Source organism: Stegodyphus dumicola, chromosome 6, assembly GCF_044657685.1.
Source record: "Stegodyphus dumicola isolate Sdum_Otavi_A_Nest chromosome 6, ASM4465768v1".
Taxonomy (NCBI): Eukaryota; Metazoa; Arthropoda; class Arachnida; order Araneae; family Eresidae; genus Stegodyphus; species Stegodyphus dumicola.
Genome location: NC_140773.1, coordinates 131225818 through 131248729, shown reverse-complemented (window position 1 = coordinate 131248729; position 22912 = coordinate 131225818). Strand labels below are relative to the sequence as shown.

At 30.6% G+C, this 22912-nt stretch overlaps 1 protein-coding gene across 2 annotated transcripts in view; it reads right to left on the bottom strand.

The window, feature by feature from the left end:
- LOC118202435 (limbic system-associated membrane protein-like) overlaps positions 1–22107 on the bottom strand; it is a 577976-nt gene extending 555869 nt beyond the window's left edge. The window contains exon 1 of one of the 2 annotated variants that reach the window (XM_085818897.1): positions 21690–22107. In XM_085818897.1, the coding sequence (XP_085675023.1) occupies positions 21690–21738 (49 nt within the window). In that variant the 5' untranslated portion in view covers positions 21739–22107. The remainder of the gene's footprint in view (positions 1–21689) is intronic. The other variant, XM_085818896.1, reaches the window with a different exon arrangement.
- Positions 22108–22912: the final 805 nt, after the last annotated feature.

Here is a 22912-nt window from a genome sequence, read left to right as displayed (position 1 = left end):
GTATTCTACCTCTCAGTCCAACATCTGTTAATCTTCTCCTGATTGTTCTAGAACTGACAGAAACACCAGCATCATTCAAATCACTTCTGATGGCCGCTGATGGCATTTTTTTATCTTGGAGACATAGTTTTTTTATTCTTCTGTCATCAATAGATGTGGTGCACGTTTCTCGGCCTTTTCTTTCTTTGTTTTTTATTGAATTTGTCTCCTGATATTATAAACAAAACTTTCAGACTCCAGATGTAGTCACTGAACCACCCACCTGGCTTGCAATTTCAGCATAGGAAAGACCGCTTTCTCGTAACACAATAATATTACATCTCTTTCTAGGTGTCCAATCTACTCTTTTATTTGATGTCATTGCTTCTTGACTAAATATTAAAAATTTTTACAAAAATTCCTACTTGTAATTGCAGTGTATAAGAAACAGGTCCTCCTTCTACAGAACAAAGCAAAATAATGAATTGTGTCAAGTGTAAACATGATGTCAGCTTCTACTGGCAGTTACTAACATTTGATTGGTTCTCAGAACAAGAAGAGTGATTGCCCAGGAAAGCTAGACATTACAAACCACTTTATGACTGTGTTTTTTATTTATATTAAAGTACATATAACTTTTTTGTATTGCAAATAATTGAATTTTGTGCTTTGTATTGAATTCAATAATAAATTATGTTTAAAATGATATATACAAGTTTGAATTTTGTGAAACGTAACGTTTTCTATAAGCATACAAAGTTCAAAAACATAAAAATTTCCAAAAGTGTCCACAATTTTGGCCACCACTGTATATGCATTTATCATTACCCGATAAATTGCTGATCGCTATTCTACTACATATTTCATAAATGAAAAATCCTATAAAGATTTAAAAAGACACACCTACAATCTTTGATATTTTATGTCTTCATAATACAGTAATTTATTGATTCACACATTTGCAACTTCTATAACTGATCTAAATACTAATAATATGTAATGTAAATGAAGCTAATTTCACTCACGTTTCATTTGAAACAAATCCTTCCTTTGGAAAATTCCAGTGACATAAATCGAATAAGTTCGTTGCAGATTTTTTTTTGCGCATACCAACAATGGGTATTTAATGAGCACAGTCATAATAATTTATCGTTTATTCAGAGAAACCTACGTTTATAATTAATTCCATTGCTTCATGGAAAAACGGTCTTATAAATGGAGTTGCATTAATAACTGCAGAATAGATTTGATTAATTTCTGGAGCTAGTGTATAGATAATTAATATGCTACTTATTTTAGTGAAAATGTCAAACTAAGACTTGTCAATGCAACATAATATTTTGAATACGTTAATTCTCACTTGAAAAATTATAATTCTATTATACGTATAATTGGGAATAAAATATGCGTCCTTGACATATTCAATTCGCTTATTCAAGGGTTATATATTTAAAATATTTCTTTTTATCGAAATATTTTGTTTAGTTGATCATGATGAAGCACATTAGGATTAAAACAGTGAATGTCCTCAAAGAGGGCTTTCTAACGTAACCGGTTAGTATTTCAGTTACAGATGAAAAAAAAAAAAAAAAAAAAAAGCACCCGTACAGCAGCTCTTTCGCCAGGGTGAAACCTTGGCTGAAATAATAATGTTTGATGGTAAATAGGATAGTTATCCTGTCACCTAAAGAGGATAACTCCGATAAGTTAGAATTCAGTTGTCTGTTAACCATCAGTGCAGCCTTTATCCAACTGAAATCGCCATTCATACAGGAATTTTTCAGAATTAATTGCTAATCATCTTCTTAGTTACTAATCTTTATCTCAAGTAATGACTACTTGTATCATCGACTTCCCATATACTTTCAGCCGGTTCGAACTTGAATAACCTTCCCGAGCAACTAGCGTCTCCCGCATACCATCACTGAATATTCACCGACAGGGCTTAAAACCGATACGCATCTCCGTATAAAATTTAACCAATCTGTTATTAATGTTCATCCGTGTGTATCTTTCTGTGGCTGATAAGACAACAGTAATTAAAAGCTAGTCATGTTTATTACTTCTTCAACTTACATTCTCAGGAATAATGTCATTCGGGTTCTGCGTGTGTAGTTTTCTGTTTTAGAGTAGATTCAGATGCTAGTAATAATGCTAAATTTTTGCCACTTGCAAGTGATTTCAGACTCGTAAGTATTAACGTATACGAGACTTTATGAAACAGCTGCCTCCTTTTCCGCGCAAATTCCTATGATTTAAATTAACATCTAATGTAAAAGTAACAATATCCATAAGCATATTTACTTCCTAGAATATTTGAGTTTATTTTCATTCGCTTTCATAATTTAACGGCCGTCTAAGGTGTTAAGCTTTCTTGTGCTCTCGCTCAGTTCGCAGTTTACTAGTCTGCTGTTGCACTCGCTCCTTCTTTTTTTCTTTTCAGCTTTATTTTTAAACATCGTTTTACTCTCACTTAAGCCGTGTACAGGTTAAATCACAGAAATTTTAAAAGCAACATATGTTTAGAATCCCCGATGCAGTGTTAAGCTATATATTCTCCCGTCTTCTTAGCATGCATTCGTGGTGTAGTCGTCCTCACACTAGACGAGTATTCGAGAGGTTCGTGGTTCGAGTCCTGACGAGGGCACAGCTCAATTTTCATCTCTCTTCTGTTTCCAAAAACAAACAAAAATCCTAATGACTCCACAGTGGCGCCGAAACTAAAAAAAAAACGTGGTGAATGATGATTCTCCACAACCAGGATTTGGATCCCCTAATTCCCAGTCCATTTTTAAAGGGGGGAGAATATAAGGTATTTCTCCCGCCTTCTTAGCATGCCCTCGTGATGTAGTGGTAAGCTCGCTCGACGCCTATTCGAGAGATCCGGGGTTCGAGTCCCTGCGAGGGCACTGTTTATTTTTCATCTCTCTTGCTTCGAAATAACCTAATGTCTGTGCAAATTGTTGGTATGCTTTTTTTCAATCTTTTCCCAGTTCATTATGTCAATACTTCCTTAGTGAGATAGTTTACGAAACCTTTTTTGTCTTTTTATTGTTAACATTTTGTGTGATGGCACTATTTTTTAAATATCACCCTCTTCCCACTTACTCCACATAAAATTCATTCAAGCAATAAAATTACAAAATATTTAAAAACAGCGTACCTTTAGAATTTCCGATAGACGGTCTCTTGCGCTGAAGATAAGAATGTTTTATTCAGCACAAAATTTCTAATGCTCGCTTTTAAATCATTGAGTTTGTTAATCAAAAGTTCATTAAAATTTTACAAAATGTGAAATAAATAATTAAAAAAATATACAGCATCATTCTATGAAAATTCTGAAAATTTTAAATTTGATGAGTCGCGAATTAAATGCATTTTTATTATTTAAATCATTTCAATTGAAAATTAAGAAACGAAAATTTTAAGAACTGCATCTATTGCTTTCAAATAACTTAGTTTAATCCAAAACAGATAGATTCAATTTGAAAGATAAAGATTAGATTTTGAAAGACTCTTATAATTCGCCGAATGTCAATAAACTGAGTCAAAAGGGAAATGACACATTTATAGTGAGTCGATACAAAGTCCCATTTCCAGCCTAATAGCCCCTTTTGGGCTAAAAATAAATAAATCTTAAAAAAAAAAAAAAAAAAAAAAAACTGAAATGTTTCAGATTTTAAATTACGTCCAAAGGGGCGTTTTTTAACATTTTGTGTGTTACCTTTCTTTATTAAATATCATGTTCCTCGCACTTAAACCATAAGATCGAGTGCAACAGCAATATCGCAAAATAGTTTTAAAACGAGCATATCTTTAGAATTTCCGATACAGAGACTCACGCGCTAGAGATAAAAATGTTTTTTCTGCACAACGTTGCCATTGCTCGCTTTGAAATCCTTGAGTTTGTTAATCAAAAATTCGTCAAAGTTTTAAAAAATAGGAAATCGATCATAAAACAAATTTCAAATTTCAAATTTGGTCTTCCACATGCTCATATTCGTTGGAGGATTACGTTATTCAAAATTGGATGACTCTATGTACCGTTGTTTTATCACAATACGAGAAATATACATACATTTATGCAGATTTTTCATTATTTAATTTCTTCAAATATAATGCAGGACTCTAACATTTTATGGCAACAGTTTGAAAAGTGAACCGACATTTATGAGTCCGACGCAAAATGCCAAAACGAAACTAATAGTCCTTCGGGATTCAAAACCCTTTGGACTAAAAAAAAAAAAAAAAAAAAAACAAAATCTGAAATGTTTCAGATTTTAAATTACGTCCAAAGGGGCGTTTTTTAACATTTTGTGTGTTACCTTTCTTTATTAAATATCATGTTCCTCGCACTTAAACCATAAGATCCAGTGCAACAGCAATATCGCAAAATAGTTTTAAAATGAGCATATCTTTAGAATTTCCCATACAGAGACTCACGCGCTGGAGATAAAAATGTTTTTTCTGCACAACGTTGACATTGCTCGCTTTGAAATCCTTGAGTTTGTTAATCAAAAATTCGTCAAAGTTTTAAAAAATAGGAAATCGATCATAAAACAAATTTCAAATTTCAAATTTGGTCTTCCACATGCTCATATTCGTTGGAGGATTACGTTATTCAAAATTCGATGACTCTATGTACCGTTGTTTTATCACAATACGAGAAATATACATACATTTATGCAGATTTTTCATTATTTAATTTCTTCAAATATAATGCAGGACTCTAACATTTTGTGGCAACAGTTTGAAAAGTGAACCCACATTTATGAGTCCGACGCAAAATGCCAAAACGAAACTAATAGTCCTTCGGGATTCAAATCCCTTTGGACTAAAAATTAAGTAATAGATGTAAATATTTAAATAACTTAAGTACAAGATGCATTTTTATTTGAATAGTAAGCGCATATAATTGGCCTAACATTGCTTTTAAAAGAAATACTTGTATAAAGATAAAAATTTAGCTTATAGTATTCAATCCCCAATGCGACTGTTTAAAGTATAAAATCTGCCATCTCTAATATGTTGAACTATAAGTTTCAACTGCCAAATGTAAGGACGATGCCATTTTGGGCATTTTATCTTAAATTAAAAAGAAAAAAAAAGCGAAATTGCAAGTATCTTACCAATAAGGCATAGTAATATATTAGACAATATATTTAGTTAAGAAAGGTCAAATTCTGAGACTTCTAAATTAAACAAAAAATAAAATATGTCGCATGCTCGCATATGCGTTTAAAATAATATCTTTTTCATACATATATTTTTGTCAAAATTGCATATATATCCAAATTCTTATTTACTCTAATAAAGATTAAATAATGCAGAGCGGATTTTAGAAGAATTCGCTCTATTTTGATAAGATACATTTACTTCATTGCCGCATCTCCATAAAAAATTCAACGTACAGATTCCTGAAAGCAGATTCCCGGTACATATTTGATTTGAATATCGAAATATCCTTTTTAATATTTTATTCCCTCAAATGAAAGCAAAATAAAAGCATCAGAAGAGAATTTTGTTTTTTTAATATGGGATCCATGCAGCAGCGTAATTTTTATTTTGGTTTGTCTTTCTGCCATTTTGCTGGTATGTTATATTATAAGGCGGATCTCATTAAATAACGAAAATGAAAGTAAACATTAGGTGGCAACATTTCTAAGAAAAGGCGCATGTTATTTTTCTCCGGCAAATAATTTAGTAATCATTCTAAACTCATATCTTCTAAGCCACGTTAGGACATTTTGATTTCATACAATTTAAGTCTTCTCAACCACCATACAGAGCAGAATAAGGAGATTTTACATGTTTCATTTTGGTGAGCTCATATTTAATGAGGTTCTGGATTATTCTAAATTAACGTACATATATAAAAACACTATTTTTTCACAGAAATGTGTCGTGAATTTTATAACAATACATAAATTCTGCATAAATCTATTTCATAAGATTAATTTGGATACCACCGATTTAATACTTTTCTAAATTGAAACATAAAACTGTCCCAGCCTTGCCAGTATTTCTGAAATATCTACGGAACATTGCAACATTTAATACTTCACTTTTATGACATCCTAAAAGCATTAGTAGTAAAAAATTACTGTTCAATGCTAAGATAAAATTGTTTTATGAAATAAACAAACAGAACAAAACTAATAAAAATATTAGAAACTCTGAAAGAGTTCAGATTTAACCATTGCCCGAAACTATTTCTTAAAGATTTTATGCTCTTGATGAGTTCGTAGTTTAACAGTCTGCTATTGCACTCACTGATCAGTATAAGATTATTATACGAGCAGTATATGAATCAATATATGATTATAACATCTGATCCAGTGTTAAGTTTTGACATACTTCTTTCTTATTTTTTTTAGTTCATTATACCAGTGTGTAGTTTTCTTAGTAAAACGGCTTGCAAAACTTTTTTTTTATTATTATTAATGTTTTGTGTGTTAATTATATTTATTAAATATCTCGTTCTTCGGACTGACGACATATAAAATTCAGTTCATCAGCAAAATCGCAAAATAGTTAAAAATGGCATATATCTATTTAGAATTTATTATATGCAGTCTTGCGCGCTGGAGATAAAAAATGTTTTATTCCTTACAGTGTTCCCACTGATAGCTTTGAAATCGTCGAGTTTGTTAATCAAAATTTCATTAAAATGTTACAAAATATGAAATGTAAAATTCGAAATTCAAAATTCTTTCCTCCAGCTGCAGCTTTTTCAGTTGAGGACATACAAGACATTTCGAGACACGTATGTATATGCAGATATTTCATTATTTAATTTCTTTAAAAATAACAGGGCGATAATATTTTGCTGTTAACAATTTGAAACGTGATTCGTCTTTTATAGTGGATGACGCAAAATCGCGTTTAGAGACTAATAACCCATGCAAACAAACGCCGGTTTTGGCTAATTATAATAAACAGCTACTGATTTGGTAATTAGTATTTCTAAAAAATTCTGAGAAACAGTCTTTAGTCTTTATACATTCATAATTCAAAAAATCATGTTAGAAATTTCTCGCTTTTGTTGCATCTTATCATTTCATACTAACGTAAATATTAGTACACCTTAACTATTAAATGTGAAAAAAGTTTTGTTATCAAACCCTTGTTAGCCAAATTGAAAATGATAAATCAGGAAAATAATTGATCTTTTGTGTAACTTAAAAGTCAATTCTGCAAATGAAATGCCAGAATGATACCGTAATGCAGTACAAGTAATCGAAATTTCTTTTATTCAGAATTTTGTATCCGAAGTTAGTATAACCCTTCATTCTGTCTGAGACATAAATAATATTTTAGCACTTCAGGGAAACTAATAATTGTGTTCAACTAAAATAAGTAAGATACAGACACAAGAGAAAAAATGGCATGTCTATAAGTTTACATTTAATAAATTCAAAACGTTCACAATTCACAACATTAATTCTCGGCGGTAAAGATTCAACAAGACTAATTCAGTAATCTACATGAAAGTTTTCACTATTCAAAGAACAGTTTTTTTTTTTTTTTTTTTTTTTTTTTTTTTTTTGTTTAATGTGATTTCTTAAACTCTACAATTTAGGTCAAACTGTAAACGCCAGCATTTGTAGCGTCTAAGAAATAATGATTCTACACGACACTATGTCTTAGACATTACAATTTACACACGCTGGCGTTTCTAGTTTGGCAGTTCGTAAAGCCCAGTTCTCTTTACTGTTTATAAGCCCACCAGCGGCCGAGCGGTAAAGACGCTGAACACTGGTAGTTCGGTCTGAGGTTCGAATCCCGCGAACGGGCTAGCTGCATGGGCGTTTTCGTGGTTTTCCCCATGTGTAACGTGTATACGAGCCAGTTTGCCTTAGAAAGTCCTCCACGAAAGGCAACCCTCCCTTTAGGCAGATAGCCCTCGTGTGCTTTGCCATAATTAAATACACCAACACCTTTACTGTTTATAACACCAATAATTTTAACAACGTGAACACTAATATCTTCTATTTGGCAAACTACATATTAGATAAACAACTTTTGGCAAACTTAATGTGAATTTCGCAAACACTGTTAAGAGGTATTACGTGACTGTTCAGAAATTATTTGCAAGCATATTGATACATTGCATTATCAACATGTCTTAAACTATCTCTTTAAAAATTATTAAAACTACTTTAGGGTTATAAACCTACTTCCTTTGGTAAAAGCTATTTAAACATACTCCACTTTGAAATGGTTTTAATGTGCATCTAAATACCATAAAGAAGTATTTTAGTATTCCAGCTATAAAAAACTCTATAACAGGAAGTAAAAAAAAAACACAGTTTCGTTGAATTATAAACTTCTCTTCATGTCTAAATTAATTAATAATATATTCTTTTCTTTTTTAATATTTATACATCCGATTACTACGTCTAAAAATATTACAATAACAACAAAATTTCGAACCTTTCCGAGGAATATATCGGAAAAATTCGAGTTTAAAATTCCAAGATCAAAGCAGTTAAAATGCGCGTTAATTATTTTTATGATTCTAATGCATTAACTTATACTTCTCCTTTGTATAAAAAAATAAATCGTGTTACATAAATATTTTTAGCTTGCTTTCCTGTTTTCAACAAACTGTGCGATATTCTTACGTATCTGAGCCATATGGATATGCAACTTGCAAAAAGAAACTTACCTTTATCAGATTTTCTCTATTTTACGAGTTTCCGATAGTTTTAAGAGGTTTATTTATAACGTAATCCTATCTTTTCTCGAAATGCGCTTGAAAATGCGCTTGAAGTATTGGCATTATTATCTCCAGTGTTATCTTTTTGGCAGCTTATTATGTTTCGGTGGCAGCTGATGGTGTATTTTGCTCAAAAAGTATAATCCTGATAGTGAATGACGGACATGAAAGTCTATAGCATCCCTAACTGACTGCTGAAGATACTACATTTAGTCTCTCTAAATATATATTATGTTACGATTTCTTTTTTTACCATAAGCATCTAAAACGAATGCTAATACGAAGAGAAATTTCAAAATCTAAAAAGATATTTGCATTAGCAAGACATGTTGTATTGAGCTGATATGTAATATCAGAATTTATATTGCAGTTATGCTACACTTTTATATTAAAGTAAATATTATAAAATGGATATTTAATTATAAAATGAACTGCTTGTCAAAAATTGTGTTATTTGAAATAGATTTCGTAATGTACATTGTACAGTCATTATGTATTTATTGGAGCGGGAGGCGTAAAAATGTGTAGTGCCCTCTTCTGAACTCGTACATTGCGAATACGCACCGAGTGTGCTACTCAGTTACACCACGAAGGCATGATGGAAGGAGGGAAATCATACCTTATATATTCTCCCTTTTAAAGGGCGCCTGGGGATCAGGCAGGCAAATGCCAAATCCTGGTGGTAACGAATTTTCATCCGCCACATTTTAGTTCGGGCGCCACTGTAGAGCCATTAGGATATTTTGAAGAGATGTGAAAAATGTGCAGTGCCCTTGCCGGAACTCGAGCCTGGAGCTCTCGAATATGCGCTGAGTGTGCTGCCGTTACTCCATCAAGGCATGTGGGAAGGAGGGAGAAAATACTTTATAGCATGTATAGAATATGTATTTTTATTTTCATAGCGTTCTTCGATAAAATCCTAAAATTTTGTTTCAAAATATAAATATATTAACTGCACCATGTGTAATTTCCAATGTCTTAGACAATTAAAGGGATACTTATAATTGAAACATATCAATTCTAATTTGTTTACAACTACGATTCGAAGTTTCAGAGCAATTTTTACAATTTAGAATCGTTTATTACAGTACAGCTCCAGTTACCTGTACTAATTGAGAATACTGCGTATTCGGATAGTTTTTATTAAGGCAAAATACATTTTCCTTAAAATGAAGGCAGCTCTAGAGGCTGAAAAAATTTAGAAAAAAAAATTATTTACTTTAAAACAAAATGCAAAGCACACTTTATTTAAAACAAAATGAGCATAGTAATAGCTTTTTATTGGCTTAAACCGACGACACACTTTTATTTCAATTTACATAAAGCAATAAATCATTCTAAAAATAAAGTTCTTGTTAATGTATGTACTGAAACTAAATATGTCTATTCTTTTCTAAATAAGGAGAAGAAATTATATTTTAATTGAGAGAAATTAAGCGCATATCCTCTTTCTCTTTAACTATTTATTCTTTACTAACATAACACATTTTAGCGTGAGTATTTTGACATAACATATTTAATGAATGAAATATAAAATATGCAAGTAAATTAACTGTAAACGTAGATTAAGTTACATAGTAAGAACAATTTATCTCGAATAATTGAAATTTCCTTAGAAATGAACTATATGACTTTTGCACCGAAGTATTGTGAGGTATTTTCTCCATTCTTCCCTCGTGCCCCCCCCCCCCCGTAGTGTAATGGTAGCACACTCGGCGCGTGTTCGAGAGGTCCCGAGTTGGAGTCTCGGAGAGGACACTGCAGATTTTTCACGTCTCCTGCTTTAGAAGTGGCACCCGAATACAGTGGCACCCGAACTAAAAGGTGCTGGACGATAACTTTTCCCCATCATGATTTGGCGATGCGGTCCCCTAATCCCCAATCGTCCTTTAAAAGCGGAGAGTATGAAAATATTTTCTCACTCCTTTCCGCATAACTTCGTATAATGGTAGCACATTCGGCGCGTATTCGAGAGGTCCATGTTCGAGTCCCATCTAGAGCATAGCACATGCTTCACGTCTCCTTCTTCATAAAAACCTAATGACTCTTCATCTGTTTTCTTTCTTTTAAAGTTTCAAATTAATTGACATAATATTCCTTTATTTAGGTTATTATTAAGGAGTTTGTGACATTAAAAACATAAAATAACAAACTCATTTAATTACTAAGACACACTAACACTCCACACGCCAAACAAATACTAATTCAGAAGTCAAATAACAAAAATCAGCTTTAAATTTTCAAATTTTCACTGTGAAAATTTGAAAATTTAACGCTGATTTTTGTTGTTCGACTTCTGAATTAGTCATTTAATTATATCAAACGCATTTCTTCAGTCAATAATTAAGCATTCAAACAAATTTAATTATTCTGTGTCTGTGTTATATATTTATATACAAAGTAAGCATAAGGTATTCTCTTTAAAATGCAACATAGATATTGCGAGGACATATTTATAACTTTGCTAGAGCAAAACTCAGATTCTCATTTGTACTAAAGTACTTCAGGAAAAAAACGAAATACCGGATAAAGCAGATTTCAAAGTAAACATATATCAGTTTTTAGAACTTCAAGGATATTTCATTTTCATATAAATGGAAACACTCAACAATACGGTTTTTGCCACATTTCTAAACTTTTTACCATTCTCAAATAGTAAGAACCCCTCCTTCCTCAATTCTACCATGTCATTCAAATGCAGTTGCAAGTGAAATTTGTTTCAAAAGTTTCAACATACGTTGTGATATTTGTAATACTCATATATGAGATAATTTGGATCTCTTCTTTGAATTTGAACTGTTCATAGGAAATTATCAGCTGTGCATTGAACTTTAGTTTCTCTTTTATTTCTTAGCAACATATTTTATATGCAAATACAGTGAAGTGTTAAAAATAAACCTAATGTACAAAACATTTACATCTGCATTCTAGCTCGTAAAACGCCGAAACTATTATGATACTTACAAAACATACCTCGTTGTATTTTTATAGTTCATTATGAAAACCATGCTTACGCAAAATTTAAATTATTTTCCTGAGCATCACTAGCTTTCACATGCTAATGTATTTCATATCACGTAAGATTATACTTAATATGTACATGTTTCATCTGCTTGGTTACATTTAATGCATGTATATTAAACCCAATATAGACCAAGTTACACACAATATATGGGTTACATGTGGCAAAAACATCGCGGACGGAAACGCGTAAAAACAACGCAAGGCAAAACATCGTTGTATAAAACATCGTGGGAGTTAGGAAAGCAAAAAGAAAACATTTTAAAACATAGTAGTAAAAACATCATGATTGAAAATAAAGTAGCTGAAATACGTCGCAGTTTTAAAAACATCGTCAAAAAATATCGTCGTAAAAAAAGCGCTTGCAAATCATCGGAAATGATAACATCATAGACATGAGTTTTTCAGACTTTCGCATAAGAATTTGTGAGCGCAAGAAGGAAAAAGTAATAGTGTTACTTTCAGACTTTTGAATTAATTGATAAAGGTTTGCTGAAACCTAAAGGTGGAAACTTAAGCATTCAAAAATTAAAAATAAGTAGAAAATCAGTGCTATTTAACAGTAGTTAACAGAATTTTAAAATTTGATAAGATTTCACTTTTCATAAAAAATTACTACTGAAATGTTGTGAAAGAGAATAAGTAGTTAAAAGCCTTTATTAGTTAACTACATAAACTTTAAATTCTATTAACTGCTATACCTATCATAATTTTTTACACATTTTTAGTTTTGAATGCTTACATTTCCTTTATATTTTTCATAAAATAATAATTAGTGAATTCAAAAATATGAAATGTAAAAGCAAAAATATTACCTTTCCTTCATGTGCTCGAAATTCATTATGCTAATATGCGAATTTTATAAAGCCTGAAAATACCTGTCTTTGATGTATTGTCATGCGATGATTTGAAGCTGCTTTATTTTTTACCATGATATTTTTTCCAATGATGTTTTAAATCAGAGATATTTTTGAACCGCTTTATTTTCAATCAGTATGTTTGTTAAGAACTGTTAAGAACCTCGGTGTTTCAGAACTGTGATGTTTTCTCCTTTCTTTCTTTTTTGCCCTGATGTTTTCTACGACGACGTTTTTGCCTTGCGTTATTTTCTCCGCGACGTTTTCGTCCGCGATGTTTTTAGAGGACACCAATAAATGCATGCTTTAAGTAGCTTCTAAGGAATTTGAATGTTTCTTCATTTCATAAATATTTTTGAAAACGCTTTTTGTTAGGAAATGACTAACCATTGTAAATATAAACATTAAATTAATTGCATTGTTTTATTCATATATTCTAAAATATGCTTCATCCATTAACCTGTGTTCTATATTTTGTATTTAGTCGCACATTATTATGGAAGAAGGATGCAGAATGGGGACGTAAACTATGTTAAAAGAAGGAACTGATTTTTCACTTTTAGGATGGAATTCAGTTTTAATAACGGCAAGTGCAATTATCTAAACGCAGTCTATTGATACTAAAAAGCAAATTTAAAGCTGTACTTTTGACTGATCAATCACCTTATTACACTTCAATTTTTCATAATATTTCCATTTATTATTTCAATATTACTTGTGGTTACCTTTACAGAAAACGTTATGATATCACTATCTTGTAAAGTACATCGATAAAAGCAATGTATTATATATTCAATACATGAAATGATACAGAACAGTAAATGTGAATTTCTTCAAACTTCTTTGTTATCGTTAAATTATAATATTTTATTTTTCCGAACTATATATGTTCCTTATTCCACATTCCGGAATCCATTCTTGCATTTTGTACGAATTGCGATAAATTATTTAATAAACGACAATGCAAATACATTCGAGATTTACAAATCCGAAGCTCACGTGTTTACTTCAAGAAATGTCAAAGCAAATATAACAAAATACACTTTAAAATCCATTCCATTCATCAAGACGCCGATATGTCAAGTATATTCTTATTGAGTGTTAAAATCATTTATTCCCTGATTCCAGTTAAATAAATTAGAAGTCATATATTTGTCTGGATTCTTTGATTTCATATTTTACATCTGAAGAAAATAATGTTCTGGAATTTTTGGCCTTTTAACTTTCAATTTACAATTATATATGCAAGCAAGAAATTTAATACTTAATTACTGATAAGTTAGGTATAAATGTATTCTATTACAAATTTTAATTTCCATAATTTCATAAAATTGAAACTATAATTAAAATTGTTATTAAAATTTGTTCGTACGCATTTTTTTTTAAAATTCATTTCATGTTTTTTATAAATATCAGAAATAAAAACTAATTTTCTTTATCAAATTTTCTAAAATAAGAAATAACAACTGATTATTATGTCATTAAAATAAAATTATTTTTAATTTCTAAAACTGAAACATATTTTAATGTAAATAAATTTCCTCATCTTTAAAAGTAAATTACAGATTATTAAAGACTATGATTTTCATATGTTCTTGCTAAGGATTTAAATTATTGCCAATCGAGATATGCATGTTTCTTGCACATATTCCTGAGAAAAAATCAGTTTATTATATGCATATATATATTATTTCTCATTATTAGCATTTTGTTATCATATTCGAATCTATAAAGCCGATTACAGTTATAGTTACGAGCTACTTTTTCAAAAGGATTACATGAAAATAATTTCAAGTTATTGATACTCATCTTGAGTTATCTCCTAGCTTTTAGTTTTGACCCACGCTTATTATTTTCGAATATTTGACGAACATTTATTTTAATAAATATTTCAAATATATTTAGTTAAATCATTCGAAGTTCATACTTCTAGATATGTAGGCTAGCTAAAAAATCTGCCCATTTATCTAATCTTAAATATAGTACTGAAATGTTTTGCTCCAAGTCGAATACATTTTAAATAAGTAACATGTACTTCCATTTTAAAAAAAATTATGTTCTAATATCTTTAGAATTTGCGTTACTGTAACTATTTCTAAGAATACATTATCGAAATATGAGAAATTGGAAATAACAACTGAACGTTCATGAATATAACTGATTCATGATTTTGTTAAGTGCTGTTCAAAAAATACTTCAGCAGCTTACTACGTGTATTTCGTATATAAATTTCATTTCGTATATAAATACATTTTAAATAAGTAACATGTACTTCCATTTTAAGAAAATTTATGTTCTAATATCTTTAGAATTTGCGTTACTGTAACGATTTCTAAGAATACATTATCGAAAGATGAGAAATTAGAAATAACAGCTGAACGTTCATGAATATAACTGATTCATGATTTTGTTAAGTGCTGTTCAAAAAATACTCCAGCAGCTTACTACGTGTATTTCGTATATAAATTTCATTTAATTGTTAGGCTGACAATTATCAGTTTTCTCTGAAATTTGTAATGAAATGCCAATGGCACAGATTTAATTTATTTGTAGCAAGATGTAGTTATATTTACGATTATAGTAACATTTTTCTTTGTATTTAATTAAGATCTCTTTCCGTTCTGTAAAAAATTACATGCCGCTCAACCAGGATAGTGGTCAGCAATGCTGACTGCTGTACCCAAGGACTTGCTTCCCGTAGAACTTCCCGTAGAAGTTCCCGTAGAAAACAAGAGTGACTAAACAAGGGCAAGGGTGCCTGCGCGACTAAAAGGCCCTCAAAATATGCGATTTGCCGAAAGGCCTCTCGAGAGGTTGGCGATAGAAAAAGAAGGGTCGGAGACCCTCGGACCCGTGCCCCACCCTGAGATTCTCTGCATCAAAACTGGAGGCAAAACGGAACAAAGTCATACTGTCACCTATACTGTACACAAGGCGCGGTCTTGCAGTCCTCGCCACGATAAATTCGGTGGGCTTGTTCTGATGTTACTAACAGACAATGAGATAAGTGACAACAATAACAATGATGTTGTTCGCTGATATTGTATCAATTTATATATCTCTTAAAACGAATTATGCCACGTAGCTTCTTTTATATAAAGTTTGTTTATCGTCATCAAACTCTAACTTCAGAAGAGTCTGATTTGTATTAAACGAAGGAACTGAGTTAAGGTTTCATGCCCTGCAGATAGCTTAAAATTCTTTGCAACAATAGAACTAGTTACGACATGATTTCGACGACTAGGACTACCTAGGTGTTTTTATGTTGGGCCTTTCGCCGTCCTTGAATGCTTTTTTCCCCTGTGAAGCTACCTGAAGGAGAATATAAAGAGGCATAATTTGATTACTACTGAAGAACTATAATCCAAAATAAAGTGTGTAATTTAGGAAATGCCGAGTGCAGCGTTGCGACAAGTGGCTTCAGGCTCCATGCTCAGGTTTTTTATCAATTTAGTTACTGACTATCATTGTACATTTCTGGTTTTTATGCGAGGACGTTTATATATCAATATAGTGTTTTCTTTCACTTTTGTTGAGGTCATGCTATTAGATTAAGTGCTGAAAATAAAAAGGAGAAGTGTGCCGCATTACGTTTTGGAGGATACTCATCATACCTTCGCGCATGGAATGTTCTAAAATGTTCCGTTTTATGCTGTCCTAGCTTTCCCGTATTTCTAAGATTATACCACTGAATTCTCTTGATACTTGAAATATTTGCGAGGCAAAACTCCTGCGGGTGTTTTGGTGGTAGAAAAGAGGGATGTGATACCATTGGATCCACTCCCTGGGTTCTCTTCATCAAAATTTGGGTGGAGATGAACAGTTAGTGAGATGGTACTAGAGCTGTATAACCAATGGTCAACTTCTAGTACGCCTCTCAATTTCGCTTAGATCTGTTTAGGTAACCTAGCACTTGATAAAAAATAGGGAAGGTAAACACTTAAGACGAATGTCTAGAAAACGCTCGAGGGTGGCCCCGACTCTTCGAAATTTCATGATCAAGGCTTTTGTCTTCAATCAAAACGTCTAAGCTGTCAACCGACTATAAAAGGTCATTTAATTCCTAAATATTATTCTTTTTGAAGATATTATTGGAAACAACAGGAAAATTTTGTGAAGACATTTATAAAAGAAACACACCAAAATGTCATCCCGGAACTATAAAACTAATATACATATATATATGTGTGTGTGTGTGTGTATATATATATATATGTGCATACATAAATACATATATATATATATATATATATGTTATGTTAAGAACATATAAAACTGAAATTTACAGTCTTAGGAATTTTGACAGTGTGACATGTTATTCATTAGGTAAACGTGATTCACAAACGTAACTAAATTTATAAGAATATATACGTAAAAACGTAATCTATTTTATTTAGATTCTTGACAAATTTAATGGTTGATAAAGTACTCTAGTTCAGTGACATTAACAAAAAATAAAATTTAAAAATAAATAAAAAATAAAAAAAACAGTAGATTGAAATAATTGCAGTCTTTACTTGGTATACAAATTTTATTGTGATAACCGATAAAAAAGTCTGTCTGAAATGATAATAAGTCTAGTTTCATAATATTTTAAAATATTGCAGATGCAGAAGAACGTAAATTTGATTTAAAATGAACCATTCAAAAGTAGAAAATATGCTCTGATGCTATTTAATCGTAAAATAATACTGCGTGAAAGCTTTTACATTTAGATAATGAAAATATATTTAATTTTCTATTCCGTGGTATACATTTATTTTACTGTTTTGCTTGTGCACGAGGCTTGCATCTAACTTAATTGATATATTTTCCCAATTTTTAAAGATCACCAGATCCACTTTCTAAAAATAATAATCCTTATATAAAAGTTCTATTTATTTATACTCTAAATAGGTTCTGCTTATGTGGCTCATTTGAAACATTTTAAAATGAAAAGGCTAAAACTGAATTTAACACACACACACAAGGAGGGGAAAAAGATACAGATAGTTGTTTTTTGTTTTGTTTTTTTTTAATTATAATTTAGTTCCCCGAAAATAGAAAAACATAATAGCAGTATGTAATAAGAATACTTTATATTAATATTTACTATTCTAATTGGCAATGCTTGTGAGCAGTTTGAACGAATTTTTGAAAATTATATTTTACGTGAGGGATAAAATAATTATCTGTCAAACTAAATGTGCAAAGACTAAAACGCACAGCCACTTCCTTGGAAGAACGGGTGGTAACTATGATCATATCACTTATCTCTTTTGGTTAAGTAATTTTGTAATTCATGGAGATTTTGAGATTATAGTGCCTAAAATTAAAGTATTTTAACTTGGCACTTCTAAATAGGTTAATTATTATCAGAAATGCCAGGCTAACCCATTCGTTGCTCTGTAAATAAAAACAATTACTGCCTATTCATTTTCCACCATATTTAAGCTTATTAAATGTATTGAGAAAGCTTCATTTTCTGAATGCTTCTTGAGTATTCTAATAAAATAAAAATGTTATTCCTTACAGTTCCCGTTTCATAAGAATTTCTCTTATGGGAAATGTTTCTCGTTAATTACCTATTTTTAATGCATCATCAGAATTATACACTTCATCCCCCTCAATAATAATTCTTCATTTGACTATGTGATGAAGATTTTTTTGAGATATATCCAAAATACATGTATAGAAGTGTATGGAACAGGACATATATTTCTATGATATATAACTTGATTTCCTCAGGATAAATGTATGTGTATGCGTGAATCCACACAGGAAAAGAGAGACTGGAGAAGAAACTAGGAAAGAAATGTACATATTAACTAAAATTAGAGTACTTATATATAGAAAGAGTTTTCAACCACTGATAAACAAATATACATATTTTAATTTGATACATGTGTATACGCGGAGGAAGAGAAACAAGTGTTACATACGAAATTTTATTTGCGAATCAAAATTCTCTTATATTGAAAAATTTGTTTGGGTAATCCTTTAATAAAGGGATTTAAAATACATTTTAAACATTTCAATACTGAATGAAGAATTTTCTGTAATGAAAATATAAAAAATTAAATGCAATTTTCTGAAATTAATAGCGGGAGAAATTTATTTTTCCTCTATAATAGTTTTGAAAGGTAAATCATCCCGCTGAAACTGAAATAATCGTTAAATTTATAATAAAATAGATAACCTAAGAATTTGTGGTAGATAAACAATTGAAAGTTAATAGTGTTTTTGGTCGAAGCCAGACTAAATTTTACGCTTGAAAGTTTTAAACAACCCAATTATCGAGTAATTTAAACCCCAATAACGATGCGCTTTAGTTCAGCAATGAAAGAGAATATAGAGAATATCTCGTTGCGATACAATATAATATGAAATGAACTCTATTTTGATATATGGGGAATGCACGAATATAAGAATATCATTTCCTTTCTTAATCTTTATCAGTTTTAGTTCCAAAAATAAAAGAAAGGAAAAAATGTGGAGTTGTTGAAGGAGGAAAAAAGGAGAAGAAATATTTTATCTCTCTTATTCGTTTTTATAATTCTGCATTACTATTTACCTTTTATGCAATGTTCATATCGAAATATATAACGGGATATAGTCCGAGTATATATATATATATAGTGAAGTTGGTGCTATAAATGTATATATATATATATATATATATATATATATATGAATCCTTACGAAAAGAGAGACAGAGAGAGATTGGAGAAGAAACTGGGAAAGAAACATATATATTAAATTAAAATTACGGTATTTATACGTAGAAAAAGCCTACAACCAATCATAAAGAAGTACACATATTGTAATTTGATACATATGTATACACAGAGAAAGAGAAACAAGTATTACGCATAAAATTTTATTTGCGAATCAGACTCCTCTCGGTTTGAGACATTTATTTAGTAATCTTTCATAATGAGAATTTTAAGTAAATTTTAAACATTTCGATATTGGATGAAGAACTATCTCCGAGTAAAATATTCTGGGAAACATTCAGTGCAATTTTCTGAAGTTTTTGTTGTGAAATTATATGCACAGCTTATTTTAAGCGTGTCTCACATAAAGTTAGCTTTATAAGTCTTAGCGTAATTTGCTTTAAGTAAACTTTTTTCAGGTGCAACTTAGGACCATTACCCAATGCGATAATTTTACAAAATCCCTCTCTCTCTTTCTGCTTATATATATATATATATATATATATATATTAACTGATTCAAAAAACTAAATTTAAAAATCAGCAGGTACTTTTTCTTTGTCATGAAAAACAAAAAACAAAACTGTGACTTCGTAAATTGAGAGATCATTGCGCTCATTATCTTTAATGAAGCAAGCTTTCGAATTATAGTAGTATGCCGTTCATTAGTGTAGAGTGTTTCTTAGTATTTTGATATTTTTAATGGCTGCAAAATTGTTAATAATGTATTTAATATAATTTTGTATCGTTATTGTATCATAATTTGTATTTTTAATAATGTCTCGTTTAATTTGTTTTTTCCGTACGACTGCTGCATTAATGTTTGTAAATAACTAGCCTATATTCATAGTGTTAAAATTCATTCACACAAAAATAAAATATATATATATACAGAGAGAGAGTGTGTTGCTAAATCAGATTTTTTTCAGATTTTACATGCTTGGTATCTACAGTTTTATGTTACGAAGTGGGTACTATGAACTCATAAATTTTATATTCTAAATCTATCTTAACACAAATAATTTTAATTTTAAATTGCATATTTAAAAAGCATTCTGTTAGTTTCCATTGCTAATTAAAAATACGCTGCTTTGTTTTACAGACTAATGCTACATATAAAATCTAAAACCGACTAGAGTTCAAGAATGTAACTTGAACCGTATTTAAATCTGAGATCCGAATTTCCAAATTACAGAAAATGATGCGTGAATACCAACGAAATACAAATGCTGACGTAATGGATTAAAAATCTTTTGTCACATCCTTATGTAGATACAGCATTCTGTTTTAGAGTTAAAATAAAGATATTAAAAAACGGAGAGTACCTCAGAATGTGCAATGAAAAATTTCTTAAAGTCAGAATTAAATTTTGAAAAGTATCAAACTTTACATTAACCTTTTGCTAACACATTATTTCAGGTTTATTGAATTTTAATATGGTATTAAACATTTAAGAATAATTTTCCAAAATTTCATCATTTTCGGCAATTTCAAACAAACAGATGCCATTTTTATAGATATGTATTTGATTGTACTATTTCCAAAGAAAAGTTTCTCGATGATTGATAAAACGTTCTCAGTTCACAAAACTTGAAGAGTTGGAAAAAGGGAATTAATTTTATTTAAAACTATATGTTGAAAACGTTTTATCAAATTATGTATTATAAACGCATTTTGTTAAGATTAATAAGGTTTGTAAGGCCAGAATGTAATCAATGATTGATTGTAATTTCATATTTTTCACATACAGATTGCTCAGAACAGTACCTTCGTAATTTAAATTTTAGTTTACTTATTTGTCATTTTTTACTTATTTCTCAAAACTGCATTTGAAGTAAGGGCAATACATAATATAAATTTCTAGAAAGTACTAAATAAAAATTTTAACATAAGACAGTCATGAATTTTGTTTTGTCAATTTCATGAACCGTTTATTTGGATTCAACAAAGCTTTATATAGTTATAATATCTAAAATAATATAAATGTGTACACAAGTGGTTTTCACTGTACAGATATAAAAAATCATAGAACTAAATTCTTGACTTCCATTCCTGGGGTTTATGAGGGCAATAAGATATATCAAACTTAGTTTTTAAATTAATTTTAAATTTATAAAATTTTACAGATCCTAAAAGCAATAAAATATAATATTAACGGGTTCTAATTATTCAACTACAGATCAAAATGAAAGAACGAAACATTGATATTATTCATCGTTACAAATCTTGAATTTTCATCAAAGGAAAAGAGTAATAAATTATTTTAAGCTAAGTGAAGAAAAATCGTATTTTCATTCTTAAAAATATATAAAACCATGTTCCACGGGAGGAAAAAAATCTGCTGGTGAGTATGAGCTACATAAAAAATTCCAGTGCTTCAAATTTCCTCAATAATTAAAAAAGCATCCTCACTTACCGAAAAAACACAAAAATATCAGAAGATATCCAAGTCCCAGACAGTTCATATTTAAGTAGTAATGCTTCTTTTCTATCTTTGCTAAAATTTCGAAATCTTCTTGTACGTTTATTGAGATAATTGCTCGAGTGTTAAAGTTCTAGTTCATAATTGTCCTACTTTCTAAAAGTATGCCAGACTTAGCCATCAAAAGCCAATAAATCCTACCGTAAGTTTCTCAATGTGTAGGATGTTTGCATGTAATATGAATATTTGAATAATTTCAGCAGTCACTACTTATTATTAATTTCTAAAAGATGAAGTATGAGGAGAAGTCTGCGTCTTATTTGCGAATGAAGCTGGTGGGGATACCTTTATCTTTGAGATGAAGCTGAAGAGAGGTAGGCACCAGTCAAAGGAAGATACGGAGCGAGAAATGAGATTATAAACGGGCGCTTAGCGGCATTCATGCTTCTGGCGCGCGCTCCCGGCGCGTGCGCGTGCCTGCAAAAGCTCATGCGCAGTCGCGCGCACGTGGCAGCGGAGGCGAGAAATCACATTATGCCGAGAGACTTGCTTTTCGTAACAGGGAATCCGAGACGGCAAGATCAGATCTGTTTGTGAGATCGGAACACATTGCACGATGCGACCGTTTTGTCGAGTTTAATAGCTCGCTACCAATGAAGCTTTAAGGTAATTTCAATCGTTGTTGTAGAATTATCTTGATAGCTCGAGAATGGCTAGTTAGTTTCATACGAATTCAAATATTTGTTTACGAACAGAAGAGCTATCTTATTTCGAAATGTAAATGATCAGAAAACTTTTGCATAACGTTTTCTGTAAAGTCAGAGTATACAACTAAACGATGGATTGGTACATTTGAATTAAAAGAGCTAACGCTCCGCTTTTAATAGTTTCTAAAAGCAATGCCATTTTAGTAAATTTATTTGCGTGTATTCCTTTTTACTAACTGTGAATCTTGAAAATAGATAAAGCAAAAATTATGCAATGAAATTGCTTAAATGATTTAGATACTAAAATATTTTCCCTACAGTTAATCCAGTGATATTATAATGTACAAGTGTACGAAGGGGAGGAAACTGAAGACTGCCGTTAAATTTCTTTTTAAATGTGTAATGTAGTATTTTTTTTTTTTTTTGCCTGAAATAATATGCTAAAGACATTAATTCCTATGGGAGGGATTAAAGGACATAAGGTGTAAAGGAAAATATAGAAAAACAAAT